Source organism: Sorex fumeus, unplaced genomic scaffold, assembly GCF_029834395.1.
Source record: "Sorex fumeus unplaced genomic scaffold, SorFum_2.1 ptg000122l, whole genome shotgun sequence".
In the NCBI taxonomy this organism is placed as follows: domain Eukaryota; kingdom Metazoa; phylum Chordata; class Mammalia; order Eulipotyphla; family Soricidae; genus Sorex; species Sorex fumeus.
The window spans coordinates 23,502,586-23,530,273 of NW_026606179.1; the positions used below are offsets into that span (position 1 = coordinate 23,502,586).

Sequence of the window (27,688 nt, forward strand, 5' to 3'; positions counted from 1 at the left end):
AGTCCTAACCATCGTAACTAGGAAAGAAAACAAAATCAAAAGCATTCAAACTAGAAATATAAAGTTCACATCATTATTTGCAGCTGACTTGACAATATACACAGAAGGACCTAACGACTCATCTAAAGACTTTTAGAACTAATAAACCAATATAAAGTAGCAAGCACAAAATTCTGTTCTATTTTTATATACAAAGAGTAAATTAGAAAAGGAAGAGATTTTTGAGGTGAGGGGGGGGACATACCCAGCGATGCTCAGGGACTACTTCTGTCTCTGTGCTCAGGAATTACTCCTGGTGGGCTTGGGGACCATTTGGGATACCAGGGACCAAACCCAGGTCAACTGCATTCAAAGCAAGTGTCCTACTCACTACACTATGTCAGTCTGGCCCGGAAGAAGAGATTTAAAACAATAAATAGGGCTGGAGACAAAGAACAGGGGTTGAGGCATGTGCTAGTTTGACCCCATCACTGCGTATGGTTCCCTGAGCACTGCCAAAAGTGAGCAGAGCCAGGAATAGCCCCTGAGCAGCTTCAGGTGTAGTCCAAATGCTGGGAAGTGAAAAAACAAAAACAAAAAGCCCAAATACTTAAAAAAGCACCCTAACAACAATGCAACCGTTTCCAAAAATATCAAGCAACTGGAATCAGAAATGTATCCAAAGTCACTCCTGAAAGAAACAGAAGAGGATATAAAGAACTGGAAAAACAGTCCCTCATCATGGATTGTAAGAACACAAGACTTCGGGCTGGACAGAGTTCAGTGAGCTGGAGCACACACCGTGCGTACAGGAGGCACAGGGTCAATCTCGGGCATGCCTGGCTCTCCCAGCATCACCAGGAACGGCCCCCAAGCACCGAGCAGGGAGTAGCCCCTGAACACAATGTTCAGTCATAAAACCACCCTGACCAAAAAAACCAGAAAAATTAAAGTTAATTTGGCTAAATGGCTCTCCTACCCAAAGCTTTATGCAGGTACAATGCTATCCTTACAGAAATTCCAATGGCCTTCTTCAAGGACTTAGAACAAACACAACTGGGTCGGAGTGATATTACAGTGACGTTGGCCTTGCAGGAAGTGAACCTGGGTTTGATCCCCAGCATCACACAGTCTCCTGGGCAAGTCTGACAGGATTGATTCCTGAGTGCAAGAGTAACCCCTGAGCATCACTGGGTGTGGCCCCCCAAACAAAGCAAACAGGAAAAAAGAACAAATACAACTCAAGTTTGTATGGAACTGGAAAATCCCCAATAGCGAAAGCAATGTAGAGAAAGAGATGAGAGGTACTGCATTCCCTGACTTTGTATACCATAAAGCTACAGCAATTTCAACAATTTAAACTGGCATAAAGGCAGACTCAGACCAGTGGCACAGAATGGAGAATCCAGAAGTAAAACCCTCAGATATATGAAGTTAATCAACGACAAAGGAGCTGGCTGCATTAGATGGGGGAAGGAAAGCCTCTTCAACAGATGGTCTTAGGGAGAATGGATAGCAGTGGGGGAAAAAAAAAGATATGGACACATTTCACAATATACACAAAAGTTAACTCAAAGTAAATTAAAGACCTCCATATTACACCTGAATCCATAAAACACATCAAGGATTCCAGAGATAGAATTGTCCATGATACTGAGGTCAGAGGTGTTTTTGCTTAACAATTCAAGTCAGACAAACAATAATGCCCAAAAGTAGGGAGAGAGTATGGGGAATATTGCCTATCTTGGAGGCAGGGGGAGGGTGGGAAAGGGGGGGTACACCAGGGATATTGGTGGTGGGGAATGTGCACTTGGTGGAGGGATGGATGTTTGATCATTGTGTAACTGTAACCCAAACATGAAAGCTTGTAACTATCTCATGGTGATTCAATAAAATTTAAATAAAAAAAAATTCAGCTCAGTTGGCTAAGAAAACAAAAGGAAAAATGTACAAGGAGATGGGCTGGAGAGATACTACAACAGTTGTGGTCTTTGTCTTGCATGTGGCTGACCTGAAACCCCATAGAGTCCCCTGACCACAGCCAGAAGTAAGCTCAAAGCACCACCCAATGTGGCCCCCAAACCAAACATAAATAAATAAAATAAACCAGTAGGGCTATCACAAATCAAAAAGTTTCTGCAGTGTGAAAGAAACTATAAGTAAAATAAAAAATAAAAAAAATTCCCTCAGTGGGAGACAATATTTCCGTACCATACGGCTGGAGCGATAGCACAGCGGGTAGGGCGTTCGCCTTACAAGTGGCCAACATGGCCGACCCGAGTTCGATTCCTCCGCCCCTCTCGGAGAGAGCCCGGCAAGCTACCGAGAGTATTCGATATGCCAGACACAGTAACAACAAAGTCTCCAATGGAGACGTTACTGGGCCCGCTTGAGCAAATCGATGATCAACGGGAGGGCCTTTACCTTTACCTTCCACCTGACAAAGTGCTAATACATACGATTTATAAAGTACTCACAAAACTTATTAATAGAAAACAGTCCACTGGTGAGAGAGTTCTGCAGGTAAGGTGCTTGCCTTGCATGCAGCTGACTCGGGTTCAATCCCCAGCACCCCATATGGTCTCCTGAGCCTGACAGGAGTGATCCCTGAACACAGAGCCAGCAGTAACCCCTGAGCACTGCCAATGTGACACCCCCCCCCCATACAAAAGCAAGCAATGAGAACAACAGCAGCAAAAAACAACCCATCCCATCAAAAAATGGGGAGAGGAGATGACACTTTCTCAAAGAAGACAGATGGGTAACAATAAGCATTTGAAAAAGTGTGCACTATCACTGATGATCAGGAAAATGCAAATCAAAAGGGTGATGAGACCCCCATCTCACACCTGTGAGAATGGGACAAATCAAGAAACTCTGGAAAACACCTGTGCTGGCCAGAATAAGTCTGGTGCAGCCTCTACAGAAAACGGTAGAGCAAGTCTGAAAAAAAAAAAATCACAGAATAGATCTCCCATGTGATCCAGAAATCCCACTGTTTGGCTTCTATGACCAGAACACAGAGACATTCATTTGAAAAGATACACGCTCACATAAGTTCACTGTAGCACTATTCACAAAAGCTGGCACCAGGAAACAACCCAGGGTCCAATGACAGATGATGGGGAAATAATGGTGGTGTCTATACACAACTGAACTCTACTCAGCTACAAGGAGAGATCAAGTCTTGCCTTTTGCTACCTTTTGTATGGAACTAGAGGGGGGTCAGGTTAAACAAAATAAGTCAGAAGGAGCCACATCAATACAAGCTGAGCCCACCCATATCTGGTTTATAAAGAACCACAACAAGGGAATGGACACAATGGAAATACCAGCATCGAAAGAAAACCAACTCTCTTGGACTCTGACAACAGAATTGAGGTTACAAGGTGGGGGGAGGGGGGACAAGGAGAAGGGGGTTTTGGTGGTATGGGGGGGAGGGACAGATCAGAAGCACATACTTAGGAACAAAAAAAGAGGGTGGGAACAATAAATTTGTACACCAAAAGCATGAATAATAATGAATAATACCGTAATCATGTCTTCTCAATAATTTAAAAGTAAAAGGGGGTCTCAGAGGTGTTTCTGCCTTCTCAAATCATTCTAAGAATTTTTTTAATTTGGGAGGGTGGGGGATCTGCATCTGGCAATGATCAGGGCTTACTCCTGGCTCTGCACTCAGGAATCACCCCTGGCAGTGCCCAGGGCCCATATAGGATGCCAAGGATCCTACCTGGATTGTCTGCATGTAGGCAAGTGCCATGCCCAGTGTACTATCTCTCCAGCCCCCAATCGAAGAATTTAAGTTGGCTAACTTGAGAATATATTATGGGGGAGGGTCTCCCAGGCAGTGCTCAGGGGGCCAGGGGCCATTCCTAGAGATATTCAGTCCAGGTGTACAGGTTCGATGCTTGGGCCACCATAGACAGGCCTGGTAGTAATTAGGGGCTTCCTGGACCACCTGGTATTGGTCAGGGGGCTGTGCAGTGCCTGGATGCTGGAGCTATCTCCCCAGCCCAATGTTCCTTGATTAAACAGTGAGTTAGAATTTAACTCTGGTTATTTTGTTTGTTTGGTTTTTGTTCTGGGAACGCATCTGGTGATGCTTTGGGCTTACACCTGGTTCTGTGCTCAGGGATCACTCCTGATCCCTGATTCTGGAACAAAGAATCAGTAGGCCCTGAGTACCACCAAGTGCGATCCCCAAATTTTTTGAAAGGGGGGTACCCAGAGCTTTGACGCCCCCCCCGGAATGATTCCTGAGCACAGAGCCAGGAGTAAGCACTGAGCACCACCAGGTGAGGCACAAAACTGCCCCAAAACAGCAATCAAAAAAGTGGTAAAGTGGTAAATTTGCTTTTTGAAGTATCTTTTTCAATAATTTTTGAAACTTGAGACATGAGTGAGTTTTATATTTCCAGTAAGGGATAAGGCCTGTGATCTGAATGTTTGCTTGCTTTATGGTTTTCTTTTTCAACAATAAATCTTGCAAAACTCCCTTTGCAAGATTTGGAAATGTAAACATTTACAATTAAGTTCATCGAGAAAAGGAGAATTCAAATGAGCACAGACACAGGAGTAATGGCTGCAAACTGGGGGGGCAGGGGGGGGGAATGAAACCCAGATGGAGGGGAAGCGTTTCCCAACTCACTTTGGATAAGGGTCGGGGACATTGAACCGCTTGCACAGCAGCTTGTCGGGGTGCCACTCAAACGTGTCCCGGGTGAGCTTCCCGAACATCTTCATCTTCACAGCCGACTGCTTGTCACCCACGTCATTCTGGGGAGAGACGGTCACTGCCTATCCCATCCCCCCACACCCTGACCACTCTCCCACCTACACGCCTGCAAGCAGGACTTCCGAAATCACAGACCCCAAGGCTGCCACAGTATTTCTGCTGAAAGCTAAAAGCACCCAATGGTTCTTTTTCTACAAAGCCAAGTACATTTCAAAGGTTCCTCTGCTGAGTGAGTGTGAAGAGTTGGCGGCACAGTATGGTCAGGTAAAAACCCACCAGGCTGGGGCCAGAGTGATAGGACAGCGGGGAAGGCGTTTGCCTTGCACTCGGTTGACCCAGGTTCAATCCCTGGCATCCCATATGGTCCCCCGAGTACCGCCAGGAGTAATTCCTGAGCGCAGAGCCAGGAGTGATCTCTGGGTATAGCCAGGTGTGACCCAGAAAGTTAAAAAAAAAAAAATCCACCAGGCAGGGCTGTGTTGGGGACTGACCTCTTGGTCGCGAGGGACTTCGACTTGGTCTGTGTCGTCCTCCTCCTTGGCGTGCGTGAACCGAGATGACAGGGTGGACGAGGACGACGCATACAGCAGGGCAGCGCGCGTGAACTCATCCCGCTCACGGCCTCGCTCCCACTCGGTCATGGTGGGGTCCAGAGAGCGTTCCAGAGCATCTACGGACAGAGAACGGGAAGCAGCTTCACTCCTGGGAAAAGTACGCCTTCAAGGAGCTGGAGCGATAGCACTGCGGGTAGGGCGTTTGCCTTGCATGTGGCCGACCTGGGTTCGATTCCCAGCATCCCATATGGTCCCCTGAGCACCGCCAGGAGTAATTCCTGAATGCAAAGCCATGAGTAATCCCTGTGCATCACTGGGTATGACCCAAAAAGCAGGGAAAAAAAAAACAGTGCACCTTCTAGAAGGAGTGCGCCTAGTTCCTAAGAGCAGAGCAGAGTAGGCGCTTGGTGAGTAACATCCATTAATCTCTTCCTCCAAGCAGTGCTTATACACAGAACAGAGAGAACAGGAAGGTGAATGCCTGGTAACAGTTTTAAAGCCGGGCCAGAGAGAGCTCAAAGGACTAGTGGGCATTCTTTGCACACAAGAGCCCCAGATCTGATCTCAAGTACGCCATGGTCCCCTAAGTACCACTCAACCCCTGCCCCCAAGCACTGAGTTGGAAGCAGCCCCCAAGCTCCTCCAAGTACTGCCCCCGAAAACAGAACAAAACAAAACGTTCCAAAGCAACAGATTTCTGACCACGCCTAATCCCTGATCCCAATCCTATGCCTACATTTTGGCAGAAGAAACACGCCTCTCTGTTTTTCAGCTTAAGAAAATAGACATTAGGAATGAATTTTTAATAGAGAGTTAAGGCATAAAATATCAAAGAGCTGCTTTTGCAAACCAACCCCGCTAAGCTGGGGATGCAGTTGGCAGTAGAGCATCTGCCTCACATGCTGGAGGCATCTCTGGTACTGAAAAATAAAAGAGAAAAAAAAAACTGAAATCCAGCTGATCCGAGTACCAACCACCTGCCACCAGGCCCTCTTCTCAGTCTAGTCACACTGTCTTATATCTCCCTTGCGAGGAAGGGAGAATGAGTTTATATGTTTTTTTTTTCTGTTTGTTTTCTTTTTGGGTCACACCCGGCGATGCACAGGGGTTACTCCTGGCTCTGCACTCAGGAATTACCCCTAGCGGTGCTCAGGAGACCATATGGGATGCTGGAATCGAACCAGGGTCGGCCGCATGCAAGGCAAATGTCCTACCCGCTGTGCTATTGCTCCAGTCCCCCCCCCCCCACACCTTTTTTTTTAACACCACACCCAGCAGTGCTGAGGGGCTATGGTGCCAGGGATGAAATCTGGACTTCATGCAAAAGCAAGCACTCAGCCCACTGACCTCTTTGTCTCTCCCCTACTCTAGAGTGGTAATTTCCACTCCCACAGAAGGCTCCAACATTCTCAAGTCAAACTATATAGACGATGATCTCAAAGGGAATAACAGTCAAGCTCCTGAGACCCAGAGCGAGAAGGCCTTGTTCTTACAAGAATGACAGCAGGTGTCTCAAAGCGTTTAGAGACGACCTTGCTGGGGCAGATCCCTCTGGACCTGAGACATGGAGAGCCACGGCTAACGCTCTGGCTCTTGAGGGCTCAGCTCCACGTCTGGAGACCACTGCCCTAGGATGGTGTCAGTCGGTGCCTTGCAGGGGAGACCCTATCCCTGGAGCACGGGCCTCAGGTGCGCGCCCCTCACACCCACCTTTCTGACCGCTCTTCGCCTTCGCCAGAAACTCCTCGTATCGCTTCTGCTTCTCGGGGTCCTTGGCAAAAGGTTTGAAGCTGCTGGCCGTGGCACTGCTGGCGCCGCCACCGCCCCACGCCGTGTGCCAGGGGCCAAGCGCAGGGTCCGCGGACGGGGACTGCAGCCGGCCGCGGGCCGCGTACTGGGCCAGCCGCTGGGCCTTGACCTGGGCGATCTTCAGGTCCGCGGCCTGCTTCATTTCCTGGATCCTCTCTTTGTCTTTCTGGGTCAGAAATTCTAACACTGAGGTAGTTGAGGCTGAAACCAAAAGAATAACGGGGGGAGATTTAAAAAAAAAAAAAGCAGCACACGACAGTTACACATTCACACTTCTCTATGCCGTTTTCAATGTCACATTGGAGAGAAGCATGTCATAGTGGGTGTCTTGGTGGGATCCAGAACCAAACAGGGAGGCAGAGACCTCCTCTGGGAGAATAAAGGCCAGCCCTGAGGCTGTCACCAGGCCAGGGAGCGGCACCTCCTGGCCTCAGGACCCCCGTTCTGTGGTAGTGAGTGTGCTCACACAAACCTCAGGTCTGGGCACAGCTGTCATCCCCGTGGCTGCCAACACTGACGCTCAGGATACAACCCTCCCTAAGAGTCTGTGGCCAGAAGGACGGCATACAGAGGGGCTCCATGCACTGGGGACAGGGACCTGCAGTGGGGGACACCTGGGCCAAAGAGGGCAGTGGGGCGGAGAGAGCTGGGATGTGTGTGGGGGTGGGAAACAGCCTGCCCACCCGGGGCTGTGGCCACGTCACCTCAAGGGCGAGGAAAGGAGACTGGCAGGCAAAGGCCACCCAGAGTCAAATAGGAAGGCCCTGCAGGGACGTCGTGGCTGGCCGGTGGCGGGCAGAAAGGGCACACAGCTGGACAGCTGGGATGTAGACGGTGGAAGACGGGACTTGAAAAGGAGGCTGGTGGGGGCTGGAACGATAGTACAGTAGGTAGGGCATTTGTCTTGCACGCAGTCAACCCGGGTTCGATTCCCAGCATCCCATATGGCCAGGAGTGACCCTTGAGCATTGCCGGGTGTGACCCAAAAAGAAAAAAAAAAAGAAAGAAAGAAAGAAAAGGAGGCAGGTGTGAGTAGGGGTGTGAGTGGGGATGGGGCCTTGGCGGGAATCAGCATTTTCTTCAGCATGAAGAGAGGAGTCTGGAGGTGGACTGATCTACTGAGGGGACGGGGCGTCAGAGGAGAGAAGCAAAAACCAGGAGGAGGCTGCTGTGACCACCCGTGCGAGCAGGCAGATGTGTGAGCAGGCAGACAGGTGCCACGGGAGGAAGGAAGCGGCAGAATTGCAGGGCGCGCTGCCCCCCCTCTACCACATGTGGGAGTGAGGGCATGGTGATTGGGGGTGGGGGGGAGAAGGAGCTGAGAATCAGGGTCTCGAGTTCCGGTCCCAACAGCAGGCCCCTAGGGTCCCGCTGCTAGAGAAGGGGAAGACAGGGCAACCTCACATCTGAGGAAGGAAGTGGGAAGCGGGAATTCGACTTTGTTCTATTGTCAGAGTTAACCTGGGGCCTGCAGTGGCCCCACCCCCACCCCCCTCACCCTCCGAGCTGTCTATGCTAAGCCCCAAGTCCCTCCATTACAGAATGAAGGGCATCAGGACCTGCCTGTCTGGAATTCCCCGCCGTCCCTCAGGGAAAGGTCACTGGGCCACAAACTCCCTGTCTGCCCTTGAGCTGACCCTGCCCCTCTGGCTCTGCCCCACAGGGCCTTTCTTTCACCTCACACAGGATCCTAAAGCTCCTTCCACATGCCAGGAGTGACGAGAGACGTTGCCCAGCTCTTGGTGCCTGGAAAAAGCCAAGATCTCTGCAACGGACTCAGATGAGTCTCCCTGTCCACACAGGTCACAGGCAGCGGCCCCCACGCGAAGAGTCCAAGGGCCTTTGTCGTCTTGAGTGGCTCTGCTCGGAACACTGCATTGTACGTGCGTGTATGTACGTGGGGGGTAAGGGGGGCAGGGGGCACGTCACACTTGCCCTCACTATCCCACGAGCCAGTTCCTTTCAGCCTTTCAGGGACAGGGTGGAAATACTAAGAGTCTCCGGGCTGAGTGAGCAGAGACAGGGTCACCGCCTGGGTCCTCACCACATTCCGGGTAACTGCTGAAAGTGGAAGAGGCGCTGAACAGGAAGCAAGCTTGTCACTGTCCTCACCCAAGATGAAGGGAAAAGCAGAAAGGAAAGGAGGTGGACAGGGACATGGAGGGCGGTCCCTAATGACCTACTTTCAGCCCCCCAATCTGGAAGTACGAAATTCCCTTTCACAAAATGGTCCCTGAAAATGACTTCCTCTTTGCATTTTTGCGATCACAAACGCGAGGCTCTTCCCCTCCACCCCGGCACTTACGTACCGTGAGCAGGCGTCTCCCCCAGCAGCTCCCCCCGCTTGGAGGCGTTCAGCTGGTGCCGACTCTGCGTCCCCGGGCCAGGGGCCGCCTTTCCAGTCGACTCCGACAGCACCTGACGTAAGTGGGAGTTCTCCATGGTCGCAGCTACCACGGGCCTGAAATAATGCACCGGCCGGAAGTCTTTTGGCAAGTCAGGTGGTGGATACGTCTTAGGAAAAACAACAACAACAGAACAAAACTCAGAAAACTCAGGCTGCACGGTAGGCTTGTTTGAGTTCACCAAGAAATCATGCAATGTGGGCCAGCTAAGCTTCCCGGTCCCCGGCTAACACTTCACAGGGGGCAGCTGGAGAGGGCCGGCGACCACACTGTCCCCCTTGTTTGACGCCTTCCATTGCATCACGGCTCCGCTTCTGCGCTGAGACACTCATGCGTATGTTTTCTATGAGAGCGATCAAGACGATGACCATGAGCACAATGAACTGGCCCGGAGTGCAGAGCAGGGCGCTATGCATCAGAACGACGACCAATACATGACTGAAAGCTTAGGCAAAAACAAAGCTTGGGAACTTTGATTTCCTTCAGAATCCGCCCCCCCCCGGGGGGTGGGGTTATGTTTCAGTTCTGCTGCAGTATCAGGCCTTTTGTTTATTTTTTAAAAATTTTCATTATTTCAATTTGGGTAACATGATTACAACAACCAACACTTAGAGGGTTGTGGATTTTTGTTTTTTGGGCTTTTTTCTTTTGGAGGCAAGTGCACACTCAGCAGTCCTCAGGGTTTACTCTTGGCTCTGTGCTGAGGGATTACTCCTGGATGCCAGAGATCAAACCCAAGCCGGCCACGATCACGATCACGACCATCCTGTTCGATCATCCTGTTGTTCGTCGATTGCCTCGAGCAGGCCCTAGTAACATTTCCTTGTCCTAGCCCTTAGATTCAAGGCTCTTTCAGGGTTAGGAGAATGAGACCCATCATTGTTGCTGGTATTTGGCATATTGGGTACACCAAGGGGAGTTTGCCAGACTCTGCCATGTGGGCAGGTTACATTCGGTAGCCAGCAAGTTTGTCCAAAGTAAGGATGATTTGCGGCCATGCGCTTCTGGGATCTGGGTTTTATAGCCGGCCACATGGAGGGCAATAGTCGTACTGTCCTATTGCTCTAGCCCAATATTTATGGTTAAGATGTTACTGTATCTTCACCAAAGAATCCAAGACCACTATCCCTGGGTTACTCTTAGCTTAGCAATCTCAGCTCTGAGGGTGATCAAAGGCCAACGGTCTGTCCTCATTTGATACTATTTCTTTGTTTTGTCTCTGCATTCAACCTGTGAGGTCTAACTGTTCTTTCTCCCCCGGCTGACTACACCTAACAGGGCTCCATCCTCCAGTGCCATTCGCGCCTCAGCAGAAAGATTTCATCCTTTCTTACAAGCGCATCGTATTCCACTGTATCTCTATGCCACTCCTTTATCCAGTTACTGTCGCTGAACCTCTGGGTTGTTGACACACAGTGGCTACTACCACACTCAGCACAGCAATGAACGTGGGTGTACACTCATCTTCTCCAGTTCATGCTTTTGTGTTCTTGGGTAGCTGCCGAGAAAGCGGGATCACTGGGTCATATGGATGAGCTCTATTCTCATTGTGTTTTTTTGTTTTGTTTTGTTTTGTTTTTGCTTTTTGGGTCACAACTGGCATTGCACAGGGTTTGCTCCTGGCTCATGCACTCAGGAATTATTCCTGGAAGTGCTCGGGGGACCATATGGGATGCTGGGAATCGAACCTGGGTTGGCCGCATGCAAGGCAAACGCCCTACCTGCTGTGCTATTGCTCCAGCCCCTATTCTTGTTTTTTTTTTTAAGAAGTCTCCATACTGCCTTCCTTAGAGGCCGAATCAGATGACATCCCCAACAACAGTGAGTGAGAGCTCCTTCTTCACTGTACCCCCACCAACACTGGTTTCTAGGGGCTTTCTTATACATCACTCTCAAGTTGGGTGACATGATTCTTCACTGTCTCTCTGATTGGCATTTTCCTGGCAGTGCCAGTGAGGGGGTTAGAGAAATAGTACGGCGGGCAGGGTGCCTGCCTTGCTTGCGGACGACCTAAGCTGGTAAATCCCGGGCATCCTACATAGTCCCCCCAGAACCCACTGTCACTGTCACTGTCCTGCTGTTGTTCATCGATTTGCTCGAGCGGGCCCAATAACATTGTGGAACTTGTTACTGTGTTTGGCATATCGAATACGTCATGGGAAGCTTGCCAGGTTTTGCCGTGCAGGCGAGATACTCTCAGTAGCTTGCCGGGCTCTCCAAGAGGGGCGGAGGAATCAAACTCAGGTCGGCCGTGTCGGCCGCATGCAAGGCAAACGCCCTAACCCTTGTGCTATCACTCCAGCCCATAATTCCTGAGTGCAGAGCCAAGAGTATCCCCTGAACATTGCCAGGTGTGGCCCCAAAACAGAAACAAAATAAAACAAAGAAGAGCTGAAGAACTTCCTTCCAGGGTGACCCTGCTGGAGCTTCCAAGGTTGTCAGACAGCTGAGTGATATAGTCCCGGGTGTGCCCCTGGCCTGGTGACCGTCCAAAAGAGAATGTAACTATTAACGCCAGGAAGGGTCATTTTCAGCCTGGGCTCTGCACACTCCCGTGTCCCCTTGACGCACAAGAGAAAGGACGGCCGGGTCACACGGCCATTCTCGCGCCTCCAGCAGCTTCAGGGCACTTCTCTCTGTACCCCTCCCCACCCCCACCCCGTCTCCTCTGGCCTCTGCAGCCAGATGCTGGGTTTTCAGCCACATGTTTATGAGCCTTGCCTGTCTGGGATTCAAGGAAAACACGGCCCTACCCTGAACCCCAAGTTCCCCCTAGGCCCCATGCCCCCTCTAAGCCCCATGGCCTCCCTCTGAATCCCACAGCCCCCTCTAAACCCCATGGTCCAACTCAAACCCCATGGCCCACTTCTGAACCCCACGGCCCTCCTCTAAACCCCATGAGCCCCCTCTATGCCCCAAGACCCCCCTCTGAATCCCACAGTCCCCTCTAAACCCCATGTCCCCCTCTGAATCCCATGTCCTGCCCTTGAACTTCATGATCCCCCTCTGAACCCCACAGTCCCCTCTGAACCCCATGGCCTGCCCTTGAACCCCATGGCCCCCCTCTGAACCCCACAGTCCCCTCTGAACCCCATGAACCCCCTCTGAACCCCATGGTCTCCCTCTGAACCCCATGGACCCCCTCTAAGCCCCATGGCACCCAGAGGCCTGCCTGGGTGGGTGCTACAGCCCAGCAATTCCTACTCATCCCTCGATCCACCCTGCCTTCACCAACCAGCACTGCCCGGGGACTCTGATTCATCCTCAAAAGCTCCATTAAACCAGCACCTCTCAACTACTCTCTCTTCCTTCCACACACGTGAAAGATCATTCTCCACTGACGTACTTGATATTTCTGGTAATGAGGGCAGCTTCTGCCATGTACAATAGAACTGTTCGCTGTTACGACACATTATCGTGATTAAACAAACCCAGCCACAGGAGCGCCGAATAGGAACACGGTATCTCAGACTGTCCCGCCCTGCTGTTCTGAAGAACAAAGGCCAAGTCAGCAAGGGCCTTAACAAATGTTTGCTGACTTCAAAACAAAAAGCTGATTAGCCCCTGGAACAATCTAAGAAAGGGGGGCCGGAGGTCAGGAGGCGCCTGACCACGCCCGTGGGGGGACGCACAGTCTGGCTCGGTCCTTAGGAGGCTCCTAGACCCCAGAACAAGGGAAGGGATAAAGAGCACTGCCTGGGGCCTGACCACAGCCCTCGGCTTTCCTCCCTCTGTGGCTGGCCAAATCAGCCACCTGGCTGACACGTCACACGGTGCTCTGCAGGGCACTCAGGCAGAGCCTGGAATGGGTCACTGCCGCCAACGCTGGGTGACTGTGGCTTGTTGGGTCCTCCCCTTTCCCTTCTGCTACAGTGCATGATCCCGTTCTTCCTTCCACCAGCATCTAATACAATTCCTTTTCTTTTTCTTAAAAAAGGTTTTGGGGCCACACCCTGCGATGCTCAGGGGTTATTCCTGGCTCTGCACTCAGGGATCACTCCTGGGGGTGCTTGAGGGATCATATGGGGCGAGAGGGTTGAACCCAGGTCGGCCACGTGCAAGGCAAACGCCTTTCCCGCTAAACTGTCTCTCCAGCCCCGTCATCCCTTTCTGATGGAAATAACCATCACTTGAAGTTTAAGTGTAAAAGATCGGCAGTTAGGCATTTTGAATTCCATGTGGGTGCAGAATGACACTTCTATTACAGAATGTGTTTTCCTGAACAATCACTAGTTACCAGGCTGTGTGCTTTTTGAAAAAGGGAGTTTCTCATTTCTTCAACTGTAACCATAACAACCTACATTACACAGTAGTAGCAGATATCTTAAGTCCCAAACCAATTTTCAAAAATGTCTTACTTTCTTAGAAGATAAAGGTTTAGAGGCCAAGGAAAATCCATCCAGAATTTTGCCAACGTATCGAAGATCTTTCTCGGAGTCTATAAAAGGATGCCATTGATTAATTAATTGCAGAGACCGAAAATGAGAATAAAAGATGTCAGCACTTTCTCTCCAACCACAGAGATGCTGCATGTCATGGGTAAGTATCACCCACGACAGCAACAAAGGGAAAGAAAGAAACGCACCAGGGGTCAGAAAGAGAGACAGGACAGCAGGCAGGGCATTTGTCTTGCACATGGCTGACCATGGTTTGGTCCCCAGCAACCCGTATGGTCCCCGGAGCCTGCCAGGAGTGATCCCTGAGCACAGAGCCAGGAGTAAGCCCTGAGCACTGCTGGGTGTGGCCCAAAAACAAAAAGCAAAGAGGAAGAAAGAGGAGTATTAGTGCAATCTCGAGGTAAGGACCTCACTGCTGCTTTTAGACAAAAGTTCCATGGAACACCCAAGAATATACTCTAAGCGAAAGAGCTCAAGAAAATCTGTCAAAATCCAACAATTATGTATTAAAAGCACAGGGGGGTCGGCGAACTGGCTCAAAGGGCTGGAGTCCCCGCTCTGCAGACAGGAATAATCCCTGCACTTCACAGGCCCCTAAGCACTTCTAGGGCTAGCCTCCGTCCTCTACCAGAAATGGGGGGCAGCAAAATAGAACAGGGGGTGAGGGGCCGGCCTTGTACATGGATGCCCGGGTTCAATCCCTGGCACCACATACTGTCCTGTGAGCACAGCCAGGAGTGATCCTTGGGCACCGCCAGGTATAGCCCAAGAACCAAAAAAAAAAAAAAAAAAAACCAAATAAACCACAACCCCACAATGATGAGATGTAAAATAATCCATTTCTAAATCTAGGTGAAGACTCGGGATACTGCACTCCACCCGATTCACCCGATTCCATAGCAACTATTCAAACCAGGCGCCGAAGCACGACACTCAGGTCAGCCTGTAAATTAATCTTAGTCCAGGTTAAAGGTGCTCTTGTCCTTTTCTTCCATGAAATTCTAACCAGGTCACTGACTCAGACACCAGAATGGCCTACGCTCTCTGACGTGGTGCCCGTTCCCGTGCACTGGGCACCCCGAGCCCCCACCCACACGGGCGCTCCACTGGGAAGCCACCAGCCCCAGCAGCCTCTGGAGCCAAAACCTCCTTTCTACACGCACCCACCGCGAGCTCGTGTCTGGTGGCGCCTGGTGAAGTTGCCAGCGCCAGGCCTGGTGCGCTTCTGGGGCAGCTTGGCCCCAAGGGACCCACCCTCTGACTGTCCTTTGAAGCTCAGCTCATGTTGAGTTTTTCCGCCAGCTTCCAGAAGTTCCTAAAAGTCGGCAGGGGGTGGGTGTGGGGGTTAACTGTTGCATTCCTGGAACATGGCTCAGTGGGAGGGCCCATGTTTCACAGGTATGAGTCCTTAGGTTCACCTTTGGTTGGGATTCCACTGGGGCCAGGCCACTGGGAGGTGGTACTTGCACCCTGTACTACGCTGCTCACCAGGGCTCACTCCTGCAGTGCTCAGCAGGCTCACTCCTATAGTGCTTTCCAGGGCTCACTACTACAGTGCTCACCAGGGCTCACTCCAGCAGCTCAAGTGCTTGCACAAGTGCTCTCCAGAACTCATGCCGCTCACACTCCCGATCACCTGTGCCACCAGAAATCTGAGATAGTAGAGCAGCCAGGACTCCATAAGCCAGCAGTCCTGAGAATCAAGCTCATGGCCTCACGCTTGCACTTGAGTCCCCTAGCCCAGCCCTCAATATAATGAGCTGAGAACACGATCAATGTAATCTACAGTACTAGTAAATTGCAGCAAGGTGACATATTACTATAAATATGTATTAAGCGATAAAAATAATACCCAGGTTTGGCTCAGCGGCAAAGGTCACCTGCCCAGCGAGTGTGAGGCCCCAAGCTGCACACTTAGTGCTACCGATATGTGCTTGGGCGTGATCCCTACCACACTGGAGCCCCTGGTGTGGAAGCTGAGCATGCAATCTCCGGGTCATCACAGCCACGTGCGTGCAAGTGCCGGAAACGGTGTGGCCACACCCCGCACACAACACAGCTGCAGGGGCCCAAGCGCCGTGGGCAGGGGTGCAACTCCCCTGCTCGTGGCAGATATCTGCACACCACTATGAGCACACTGCGAACATGGCGTGCACGAGTGGCACCCTAAAGGCCGGCACCCAGTGGTGATGTGTGCCAACACTGTCACCGGGAAAGTGTGTGTGTACAGCAGGAGCAGGTGTGCAACCCCAAGTGGCACGAGCATGTCTGTGACGCCCCCTGTGACTGTGCCAGCCAGCAGGACAAGGAGGGAAAGGTGAATATAATGTAAGAGGACCAAAAACTTCTGAAACCTAAGGAAAACAGTCTATCAACCAGCCAGAGGCAACGCCTCCGAACACTCAGGGTCACCCTCCAGTGTCTGGTCTACAATCCCAGGTGGTCCTTGGAGCGCGGGGCTTGGGCACCAGTCTCGGTTCCTTCACGAGAAATCCCTAGAGGGGGATAGGTCACTGTCATGCCCCCCGCCCCATGCCCACCCTCACCCTGACCAGACCAGGATGCTACAGCTTGCCCATGGTCCCGGCTGAGAAGTGGGAAGGGGGGCGGGGGGCAGCGCTGGACAACCCATGCCCTCCATCCCTGTCCTGTGTTTTTGACTACCAAGCCGACTACCCCTGAACACTGGTGTGCACCTCTTACTTCTCTTCCAGAAACTAGGCACCGTATGGTGATGTTCCGACGACTGGCATGCCTGCAATGTGGAGGTCTTAGAAGTAGTTACCAGAGGTAGTTCAAACTGTTATCTGACTATGGTAGGAGAATGTCCGTTTTGTGGCCACGGCCAGTGGTGCTCAAGGCCTCCTCCTGGCTCAGTACTCAGGGATCACGCCTGGAAGAGCCAGAGGCCCGTATGTGGTGCGGGGGATCCAAAAGGAACTGGCCACGGATACGGCAATTGCCTTAACGCTGGCTCTCCACCCGCCAAGGCTGCTCTCAGCTCCCCCTCGCCGCCTTACCGAGGTGGCCGTTACAGCAGGTGCTTTGCTTAAGAGGCAGGCTACGTGCCAGCACCGAGAGGTGCCATGAATCCTGCAATCGTCTGAGAGGATTTGACCTTCACTTCACAGATGGGACCCGAGGTCACACACCTGGGCAGCAGAGACCTGAGATCAGATCCCCGCAGGGCTGCTAGCCCGTCTCCTCCCTATACCTTCTCTGGAGAGCGAATCTGCAGTCCTATGAAGAGTCGCCAGTTCTGCCTCACTACAGATGCTGAGCTGAAATTAGGTGGGCTGAGAATCCCCAAGCCCAGCTGGAGCCCCTAAGAGCCAGGGAGGAAGGTCGTGCCCCGTGTTCCCTCTGCTGTGGGTGCTCTGCACCTCCACCCCTGGTTACCACAACTACTTTTTTTGTTTTTGTTTTTAACCACACCTGGGGATGCTCAGAGATTACTCCTGGTGGGCTCAGGGGACCATATGAAGCGCCGGGAATCAGACTGGGGTTGACTGTGTGCAAGGCTGGCGCCCGTACTCCGGCTTCGGGCCGAACACCTGCTCTTCTGCCCTGTTCACACAGGCTCACCCTGGCCACCTGCCCAGGTCCTCAAGCCACAAGGATTCCCTCCAGCTCACAACACGCACCTGTCCATACACTCTCCTTCCTGATTCCAGCTCCTCCGCCCCCGCACATCCCAGCCCCGCCTTGACAGCTGGCTTTGACCTCGCCTTCCTCTCAACCCCCTACTGCTCTATTTCCCACATTGGGTTTCTCTTTAAAAAAAAAAAAAAAAAAAGCACCAGCTTGATTTATTTTGTGGGTTTGGGGCCACTTTTCTACTTTGTGGGTTGTGGCTTTGTGGCTTTGCTCAGGATTCACTCCTGGCTCCGTGCTCAGGGATCACTCCTGGTTGTGCTCAGGGGACCAGGGACCAAACACAGGGTCGGCTGCATACAAGACAAACAAGTGTCCCCACTGCCCTCCCTCTCCAGCCCCGGGCTTCCCTTCTGTCCACCTTGGTTTCTCAGCCCACATCTGAGTGACCCCTAGCCCCACAGAGACAGGCTGGCCAGCAGGGGTCTGGCAGTGTCCCTCTTTGATCACTGGACACTTGGGTGTCACGTGGGCTGTGGGCAGGACTCACCTTTCTGACCCCTGTACTGCTTGGGCGCTGTCCAGCCGTAGAGTCCATCCCCAGGCTCCTCGTCCCGCAGAACTGTGTCATACTTGGACAGAGTTTCTGTGGCATAAATGTCATCATCTTCCTCCTCCAGGGCACCGACCCCGAAAGCCTGCAAAAACAAGCCGGGTTTGCAGCTGTGCCGTTCGGGGCTCTAGGGGGGGTTCTGCACGGGAGGCCAGAGACCACAGCGGCACTCCATGGTCCCCAGGGAAAGGAGAGCAGGAGCCCCAAAGGACACACCCCGAAGTCCTTGCCCAAACAATGACTAAGAACGAATGCCATGCAGGGCACTGAGGCTGCCCCCACCCACAGCAGCCCTGGGTCTGGGTTCCAGCCAGGAGGCGGAACTGAGGGTGTCCCAAGCAGCAGCGTGAGGGAGACATGAGGGCTCCCTTGGAGAGACCTGTCTCACTGCTGAGCACTGCGGCTGGAGTCAAGGCTGCTGACCACATCTGAAGACTCCCAAGTTCTGCTGGCTGCGGTCACAACTCCTAACTTCCATGGGAAACACGGATGAGGAAAGGAAGGGCAAGGGGCCAGGGAGCTAGCTCAGGGGTCAGCCAGCACGACGTGGTTCCTTGGAACACCACCAGGTATGTCCCCAAACCATCACCGCACTCCAAAAAAAAAAAAAAAAAGCAGGATGGAAAGAAAACTTGTAACAGCCATTTTCCAACTGAATTTCAGGAAGACCCTCTGAACCAACTTCAGAAGCTGACCCAGCCATCTCTCCATCTCCCCCGAGGCAAGATCTGTCCCCCCCCCCCCCCCCCCCCCCCCCCCCCGTGCCAGCCACAGCGGGGGAGGGTACGGACCGAAATCTTGTTACTATAGGACTCAAAGGGGAAGAGGAATTTCTGTGCAGCCCTGAAGAGTCTGGCTGAGCGACCCCATCAGGAAGGCATGCGACTGGCACACAGAGAAGGAAACAGAAACTGTGGCCACACCTTCTGCAATCAAAGAAGAGTCACGAGCCCCTACTTGGCAGCAGCAACCAGCAGCCTCAGCAGTCAAGGCTTCTGCCTGATTCAACAGACACGTTTACCTGGCCTGAAATTCCCAGCTTTCTTCCTTTATTCACTCTAATATCTTCAAGAAGATTGCCGGGTTCCTCGGGTCCCCCACCGAAAAGATTAAAATGTTCTCCCGAAGTTCCGAACAGTGCCCGGCGGGGATCCAGGCCCCTGTAGGCCAGGCCGTGCACATTATCCTTAGGTGTGAAATCCACAGGCGTGACGTCTTTGGGGGCGAAGGTCACGTTTTCGGGCAGGTAGTCATCATCTTCATCCTATCTCCAACAATTGAAAAGGAGAACGGTGAGTCACAGCCTGGCACCGGGAGCCCATAAACCACTGTTCTCAGAGGCAGTGATTCATTCCAAAGAGAACGATGACCCAATGCTCACGTGTGCTACGTCAGATTCTGAATCGAGTCCTGGGGTGAGGGAGGCTAAGGAGCAGCTCACTCCAGGAACAGGAACATGGCTGCAGGGGCAGGGAGAGCTCCACGGGCCAAGGGCAGGCGTGACCTGACCAGCACTGCAGAGTGTCCCAGAGGCCACCAGCAGTGACCCCTGAGCACTGAGCCAGGGACATTCCCTGACCACCCCGGGGGTAGTCCAAACCCCGGCAGAAGGAAGGAGAATGGGGGCAGAGAAGGGCTGTGGGGGTGGGCTTCTCACCCGAGGGGACCCTAACTCCTAAAATCATTTCTGACCAGAAAACGCTCACACTGCTCAGGTGACAGAGGTGACTGTCCCTGGCGGTACCTGGGATCCATCAGAGCCTCCGGGGGGTAAGGCACAGCCGTAGACTTTCACTCCGGAATCTGTAACAGAGATTTCAGGCGCCTCAGTCACGGGCACCCAGAGACTGATGAACCCCATGAACCGGAGTCGCTGACTCCAGCCAGGGGCTATGCTCAGCCATGGGGCCGCAGCTTTCAGGGGCTCATTCTGGATCGGGGCCCGCCAGCCCCATGCCCACACCCAAGTGCTCAGTGAGCGAGAACCTGGAAGGCACACGCAGCCGCCACGACCTCAATGTCTGGAGGGAAAGATGAGGCAAGGACCCTCGGAACAGTCGGGTTCGCCTGCGACTGTTTGGGGAGGGAGGACACAGGTACCATTCGCGGCTGGGGGCAATGGGAGAGTAGACAATCCCTCGAGAAAGTCCGGGTGCGCTACCTGCCAAAGGCCTTCAGAGACACACAGACCACAGACCCCACCAGCCTGCTTCTCAGTGCGCGCTGCCTACCGACGAACCCCACATACCGGGTTTCTGCCGGCGTGGTCTTCTTTTCACCCGAGGACCAACTCCTTGTCCTTCCTTCCAGCCCATTTTTCTGAGCAATTCAAAGCCAACAGACAATCTAGGAAAATGGCATGAAATTGAACTTAGGTTTAGAGCATGAAGGAACGAGAGGGTGGGGGGGAGGTAAGCAGTCTGGGGTCTCCCCATTCACGCTCTCACTCACTGCCCACCCGCTTTGCCCTTCATCTCAGAGGCATGACTCCCCACCAGCCCAGCTACAGCCAGTGGGCACAGGTGGGAAGCTCACAGCAACCCTTGAGGGTCCTTGTCCAGTAGGTATCCTGCAAGCCATGATGGTCGAAAACTGTCCACTCCCCACAGGCCAAGTGTTCGGGAGCAGAACAGTGGGGGGGGGGCCAATGGGCTTCAGTAAAAGGGTAGGATGGGGGGCGGAGTGATAATACAGCAGGTGAAGGCCTTGCCTTGCAGCGCGTTCAATTCCCGGCATCCCATATGGTCACCTGAGTAGTAATTCCCAAGTGCAGAGCCAGGAACAAGCCCTGAGCAACATTGGGTGTGGCCCAAAATTAGAAATAATAATAATAATAGTAACAACAACAACAATAATAATAATAATAATAAAAGAGGGCTGGAGTGATAGTAGTGTGAGGGGCACTTTCCTTGCATGTGGCCAGCCCAGGTTTGATTCCCGGCATCCTATATGGTCCCCTGAACCTCACCAGGAGCAATTCCTAAATGCAGAGCTAGGAGTGACCCCTGAGCATCACCAGGTGTGGCCTCCCTCCAAAATACAGAGGGTAGACAAGGCACACTGGAATAGCTTTAAGACTGACAAGAGAGCAGTGTGGGGAGGTCAGCCCACTTCCCATCAGCTCTCCAGTGCCCCAGAGCCCAGAGCACAGCAGACAGAGGGGATGGACAGTTCATGAAGAAACAACAGGGCCCCGGGGTCTTTTGGCAAAACCCCCTTTGCCCTCAAGAGCATCTAAGGAGCTTCTCCTGCGCAAGCCGGTCACAATTCAGTAAGTCAAGTCACCCTTAGGCAAAGTTGTGTGGCCAAGACAAACTCAGAATTCAAGACAGCAGGCAGGGCGCTTGTTCTGCACGAGGCTGAGCCAGGTTCGACCTCCAGCATCCCAGCTGGGTCCCCCAAGCCCCATCAGGAGTGATCCCTGAGCACAGAGCCAAGAGTCAGCCCTGAGCACCATTGGGTGTGGCCCGCAAACCTTAAAATAAATGAACCATCAAATCAGAATGGCAGTGTGCTCACTTTGCTGGTGCCACGAAGTCGTCGAGAAGCGTGGCCCCGGGAATCGGGGCAGTTGCCGCCGCTAACTGCCTGGCCTTCTCTTGTATCCTGTCTTTGGTTTTGGAGGCAAAATCATCAGTGGTGACAATGGCTTTCGGTGCTATTCCAAATTCACTCAGATCCTTCCAAAGAAAGAGAAGTGCACTATTACTTACACAGATTTGGGAGTGATTAATCGTAAGACATGACATAGCTTTAGTTGATTAAAAAAAAAAAAAAGCAAAAATTTCTGCCATATAGTTAGAGATCAGCAGAGCAACCATCTTTCCATACCAACAACAGAGCATTACAAAGCCAAGCGGTACGGGACATGACTGAGGCCAGGGCATGATCCTACCCCTCAGTGAGGACACTATGCCGCTGGGTAGAAAGGTGGAAATGCTCGGGGCAGGGCGAGAAACCCTCCCTTCCCTTCCCAGATACTGTTTCAAAGGTAAGTGAAAGGACCAGGTTCCGGGGTGCCCTGGGGGATCACTGGGGTGACACACCCGCAGGAAGTGCTGCAGCAGACACTGGAGCAGTGTGGGTGGGCCTCCGGCACAGCTGTCTCAATCGACAGCACCTTCTTCCAGGCCTTCATCTACTTAGGACCCATCCCTACTGGGGTGTGCAACAGCAGGAGTGAGGCAGGGACCGTGTGTGGTGGAGGATGGGTAAGATTATGGAGTGCCGACTCTATTGCGGTCACATGGATCCTAGCTCGCTCCTTTTTGGCTCCAGCAGCTTTTGAAAAGCAGACATGGGGAGGAGCTGGAGAGATCGCGCAGCGGGTGGGGCGTTTGCCTTGCACGCGGCCGACCCGGGTTCGATTCCCAGAATCCCATATGGTCCCCCGAACACCGCCAGGAGTGATCCCTGAGTGCAGAGCCAGGAGTAACCCCTGTGCATCGCCAGGTGTGACCCAAAAAACGAAACAAAAAAAAAGCAGACATGGGGGCCAGAGAGACAATACAGCAGGGAGCTAAGCCATGATTGATCCCCAGAACTCCAGATAGTCTCCTGAGCCCCACGAGGAGTGATCCCTGAACACAGCACCAGGAGTCAGCCCTGAGTACTCCCAAACTGACAAAACCAACACAATGGGCATGTGAAGACCACTGTTGAGAGGTGTGGGACAGTGGGACTTCCCCTACTGCACGACTTCTGGGAAGAGTTTCCTTGCTCTGAAGAAGCTCCTCCCTCCTGCTGTCCCCGTGGATGTGCAGCCAGGGGCACTGCAGCCACTGTGGATGCGCGCGTGGGGGAGGCACTGCAGCACCCACCTCTTCGTCCATAAAGTCTTCGGGTCCAAGAACAGATCTGTCTGCTCTGTTCTGTCGGGAAGACACGAAGGTAGAGGGCGTCCATCCTCGAGAGAAAAGAGTTTAGATTACAATCCTCAACCACATGTGGGTGTGACCACACAGTTACATCACTCGGACGAACGTGCAGAACCCCCCTCCCCCGTGTCCACAAACTCCCAGCTACTGTCCGCCTTCGTCCTCAGGAGCCATCTACTAGCCCCATGTCCACTGCTGTTGGAATTTGGAGGGTTACACCGGGTTTCCCAAAACTGGGAGCCAGGGAGGCTGGGCAGAGAGCTCAACAGGCTGGTGCGCATGCTCTGCCCGTGACCCTCGGCACCTCGGCTTTCCTGAGCACTATCTGTGGTGCCCAAGAAACTTATTATAGAACACTGAGGGCTGGAGAGATAGTACAGGGCCTAAAGAGCTACCCTTGTATACGACACCTGAAAAATCTACAGCCTAAATGATAAAATAGAATGAAAGTAAATAGGAAAAATTAAAAAAAAAAATAAGAAACAAACTTGGGCCATAGTAGTACAGAGGGAAGGGCACTGGCCACGCGAGTGGCTGATTCAGGTTCGATCCCCGGCATCCCGGGTGGTCCCTAGAGCACTGCCAGGAATGATCCCTGAGTGCACAGCTAGGAGTAAGCCCTGAGCACCTCCTTTGGGTGTGGCGCAAAATACAAAAACAAACAAACAAAAGAAAGAAATCAGAAACAAAATGAGAAATTAGGGGCTGAAGAGATAGCACAGAGGGGAAGGTGTTTGCCTGGCACATGACCTATGAGGGTTTGATCGCCAACACCCCATATGGTCTCCCATGCACTGTTAGGAATGATCCCTGAGCAGAGAACCAGGAATAAGCCCTGAACACTAAAGAGTGTGGCCAGGAGGGAGAGAGAGCGAGAGAGAGAGAGAGAGAGAGAGATTAAAAGAAGGAATTGGTGGGGCCCGAGATGTGGTTCAGGTGGTAGAGCACAGGCCGTGCAAGTCGGGGCTGTGGGTTTGACCTGCATGTGGTCAGGTGGCCTCGAGCATCTCTAGTCCCTAAGCACTGACCTTCTGGGCCTGCACCACTAGGCTACACACTCAACGGAGTGGCCCCCGTGGCCCCTGAGCACTGCTGGATGTGGCTCAAAAAGAGGATTGTTTTAACTGAAACCCAAGCACAAAGGTTTGTAAGTCTACAACTGTACCTCATGGTGTTTCACTAATAAAAATTTTTTTAAAAAAGAGGATTGTTTTAAGAATTTGGAGTGTGGGCCTGCAGATGTGGTTCCATGGTATAATGTCTACTTTGTGTTATCTGTGTGTGTGTGTGTGTCCATGTGTGTGGCCACAAGTTCAATCCCTGGCAGCACCTACATGATCAAGTGTGATCCTTAGAGCGCCACAACTAAGGATGTGGCCCCCTCCACAGTAACAATGAAGGGGCAGGGAACAGGGAGACAGGGCAGGGGGAATGATATCCAAAGAGAAAGAAATAAAAGGTGTGCTCATGTCTACACACACACACACACACACACACACACACACACACACACACATGGAAGAAGTCAAAGACAGCTTACTGAAAGGTATAAATCATTACATCACTCATTACTCGGGCAGAGGAGGAAATCTGAGCCCCCAAACAAAAAGTGGGCGGAGCTCTGGGCTGGCCTGGGAGACCCCCACCAGGAGTACGGCTCTGGCTGTCCTCACCTCTTCCCCTCCTCAGGTCAGATCTTTCCCTGAAAGATTTCGGATCTCCAGGGTCTCTGCCTAATTTTTAGCCCTTGGATGGGTCACTCTCGATGGTAACCATGATAATCCAGCCCAGGAACATGTCCCAGGCTGCCTATTAATCATCCGAGCTGGCCCCACTCTTTAATCATAGCACACCACGCGGATATCACTGTAACAATCGGTATTAGTATACTTCTCTCTTCACAAACCCGACTGTCATTTTCCTGACATTTTAATAAGTGTGCTACTTGAACATTCTAATTATTAAACTGTCTTACATCATATTAAAGTGTCTTAGCCAAAGTTACTTTCGTTCCTGTTCATAATCTTCAGGTTCCACATAGCATTCCTAGCTCCTCTGGAATCAACTGTTCAAACACTTAGATCATTTGCTCACTGAACTGACCAGGGACTGGGGAGACGGCCCCCGGGGCCTGAGCTCACACCCTGCATGTGGGAGCCCAGCACCACAGGGTCCCCTCTGAGTGTCACTGTGAGTGACTCCCCAGACCCATGTTGGGAGTAGCCTACAAGTATCACTGGGTGTGGCCTGAAGACCAAAACTAATAATAAAAAAATTTTTCCTTTTGCCTCATGAGTTAATCGGTTCACCTCTGTTTATATCTGAGTCACATAAAGTTATTTCATTCAGGGTTTTGCGTTACAGTGATTTTTTAAGATTTCTTACTTCCAACAAAACAGACTTCCATTACATCATGGGACATGATTTACTGTGTGGTGCCAGGGCTGTCATACATGCAAAGTTAGAGCTATGTCCCCAGTGTGGCATTTTAAACTGAGTGTTGTCCAGGCCAAGTCTATGTTATAACAAGTGGGACCTGAGGAGCCGGAGAGATAGTACAGTGGGTAGAGAGCTTGCCCTGCATGCGGGCAATCCAGATTCAACAACACCCCCCACCTGCATCCCATATAGTCCCCCAAACACTGCCAGTGGTTCATGAGTACAGAGGCAAGAGCACTGCCAGGCGTGGCCCAAAAAGAAAGATAAACAACTGGGGCCTAAGAGATAGCCCGGCAGGAAGGGCACTTTCCTAGCAAGCAGCCCACCGGGGTTAGATCCCCGGCTCCTCTATGGTACCCTAAGCACCACCAGGAGCGGTCCTCAAGCACAGAGCCAGGACTAATCTCTGAGCACCGCCAGGTGTGGCCCAAAAGCACAAACAAACACAAAAATTGTCAAGTAAGTGATGCAGTGGGCACCAACCCCTAGCCTCGATGGGCAATTCTACCAGCCAGTGGGCACCTCCACTCGGGCATGAGTGTTGGTCTGTGATGGATACCCTGTGCCATAGAAGGCCCCAGCCAGAGTGCTCTCTGTGGAGCAGAGCACCAGCATACGCACAGGCTGGCCCTGGGGAGACTCTGAGCGTCGGGAGCACAAAGGACAGTGCCGTGTGCACCAGCCGGGGACAGGGTTAAGGTGGCCCCAATGAGCTCTGGCAGGGGGTCCCCAGGGCTGGGAGGGGAGGGGACGAGGCCTACCTTCCTTGGAACCCACAGTGTTGAAGTAGCCTGCAGAGAAGCCGCCACTGAAGGCTCCATGAAACCGCTTATACCTTCCTTTCTCATCTCGGACAGTCTGGTCCTGGAGAGGAACTGGTTTCTTCGGTCTTTCACCTGAAAAAAAAAAAAAAATATATATATATATATATATATATAAAATTTTAAATGAGAAAAAGGAAAGGAGATGATATGTTAGAAATTTCTTGAGAAAAATGTCAAGGATTTTGGGTTTGGGGGCCATACTCGGCACTGCTCAGGGCTTACTCCTGGCTCTGTGCTCAGGGACATATACAAAGACACAGATGTGTCCCTCCATGACCAGTACTGTGCATGGCTCCTGAACCGTCCCTGCCAACACACTGCTACTCCATCGATTCACACCCAAACTGATACAATTCAGTTTTCAAAATAAAACTGAGTGGTAAATCAGGGAGTTTCAGCTAAAACATTTTTGCTTTGTTTTTTTGTTTGTTTTTTGTTTTTGGGGCCACACTGGCAATACTCAAGGTTTATTCCTGCTACTCTCTGCACTCAGCTATTACTTCTGGCGGTGCTCAGGGGAACATATGGGATGCTGGGGACCAAACCCAGGTTGGCTCCGTGCAAGCCAAATGCCCTACCCACTGTACTATCACTCCAACCCCAATATTTCTAACATTCACACCAATCCCAGAGTTACAGCCTATTTCTAAACTGTAAAAGTGATGTGAGCCTAGGATGAGCGTTTAATTAAAATCATATACCAGAAAGAATTTGTCAGAAAAACAAGTGAGGCATTATGTTGAAGAAACGGGGACCGGAGTGATAGCACAGTGGGTAGAGCACTTGCTTTGCATGTGGCCGACCTGGGTTCAATCCACAGCACCCATTATGGTCCCCCGAGCACCACCAAGAATGATCCCTGAGCACAAATCAGGAACAAATGGGGGGCGAGGGGGAACTACAAATAGTACAGTAGGTAGGGCATTGATCCCCAGCACTTGGGTTTGATCCCCAGCACTCCATATGGTCCCCTTAGCCCAGCAAGAATAATCCCTGAGCACTGAGCCAGGAGTAAGCCCTGAGCACTGCCGGGTGTGGACCCAAAACCAAAACAAAAATCAGGAATAAGCCATGGAGAGATGTACACTGGATAGGGTATATGCCTTGCAAGCAGTCAACTCAGGCTTGGTCCCTGGCACTACACATGGCCCCAACCCCCTAAGCCCTGAGCACAGCTGGGTGTGGGCCCCCATCTACCCCCCTCCCCCCACAAAAAAGGAGTAAGCCCTAAGCACTACTGGGAATGCCCTGCCCCATAAGTACGGCCAGGAGATGGTACACAAGATAGGACATTGGCCTTGCATGAGACTGTGGCAGCTGTGTTCCTGGTTCCTCAGCACCACATGTGGTCCTGCGCAACACCGGGAGTCATGCCTGGGCACAGAATCGTGAATAGCCCACAAGGACTGCTGGCTGTGGCCCCCACACCAAATGTGTAAATAAACAGCTGTGGAGAGGA

At 52.0% G+C, this 27,688-nt stretch overlaps 1 protein-coding gene across 2 annotated transcripts in view; it reads right to left on the reverse strand.

Annotated features, from left to right (window-relative positions):
- The window catches only part of GPATCH1 (G-patch domain containing 1), a 53,098-nt gene that overhangs the window by 20,301 nt on the left and 5,109 nt on the right, over positions 1–27,688 (reverse strand). For both annotated transcript variants that reach the window (XM_056136228.1, XM_056136229.1), the window contains exons 2-13: positions 26,167–26,301; positions 22,910–22,995; positions 21,609–21,769; positions 20,338–20,435; positions 19,834–19,892; positions 19,111–19,353; positions 18,027–18,174; positions 13,844–13,923; positions 9,390–9,594; positions 6,982–7,281; positions 5,209–5,387; positions 4,631–4,758 (exon numbers count right to left, since the gene is read on the reverse strand). In XM_056136228.1, coding sequence (XP_055992203.1) covers positions 4,631–4,758; positions 5,209–5,387; positions 6,982–7,281; positions 9,390–9,594; positions 13,844–13,923; positions 18,027–18,174; positions 19,111–19,353; positions 19,834–19,892; positions 20,338–20,435; positions 21,609–21,769; positions 22,910–22,995; positions 26,167–26,301 — 1,822 coding nt within the window. The remainder of the gene's footprint in view (positions 1–4,630; positions 4,759–5,208; positions 5,388–6,981; positions 7,282–9,389; positions 9,595–13,843; positions 13,924–18,026; positions 18,175–19,110; positions 19,354–19,833; positions 19,893–20,337; positions 20,436–21,608; positions 21,770–22,909; positions 22,996–26,166; positions 26,302–27,688) is intronic.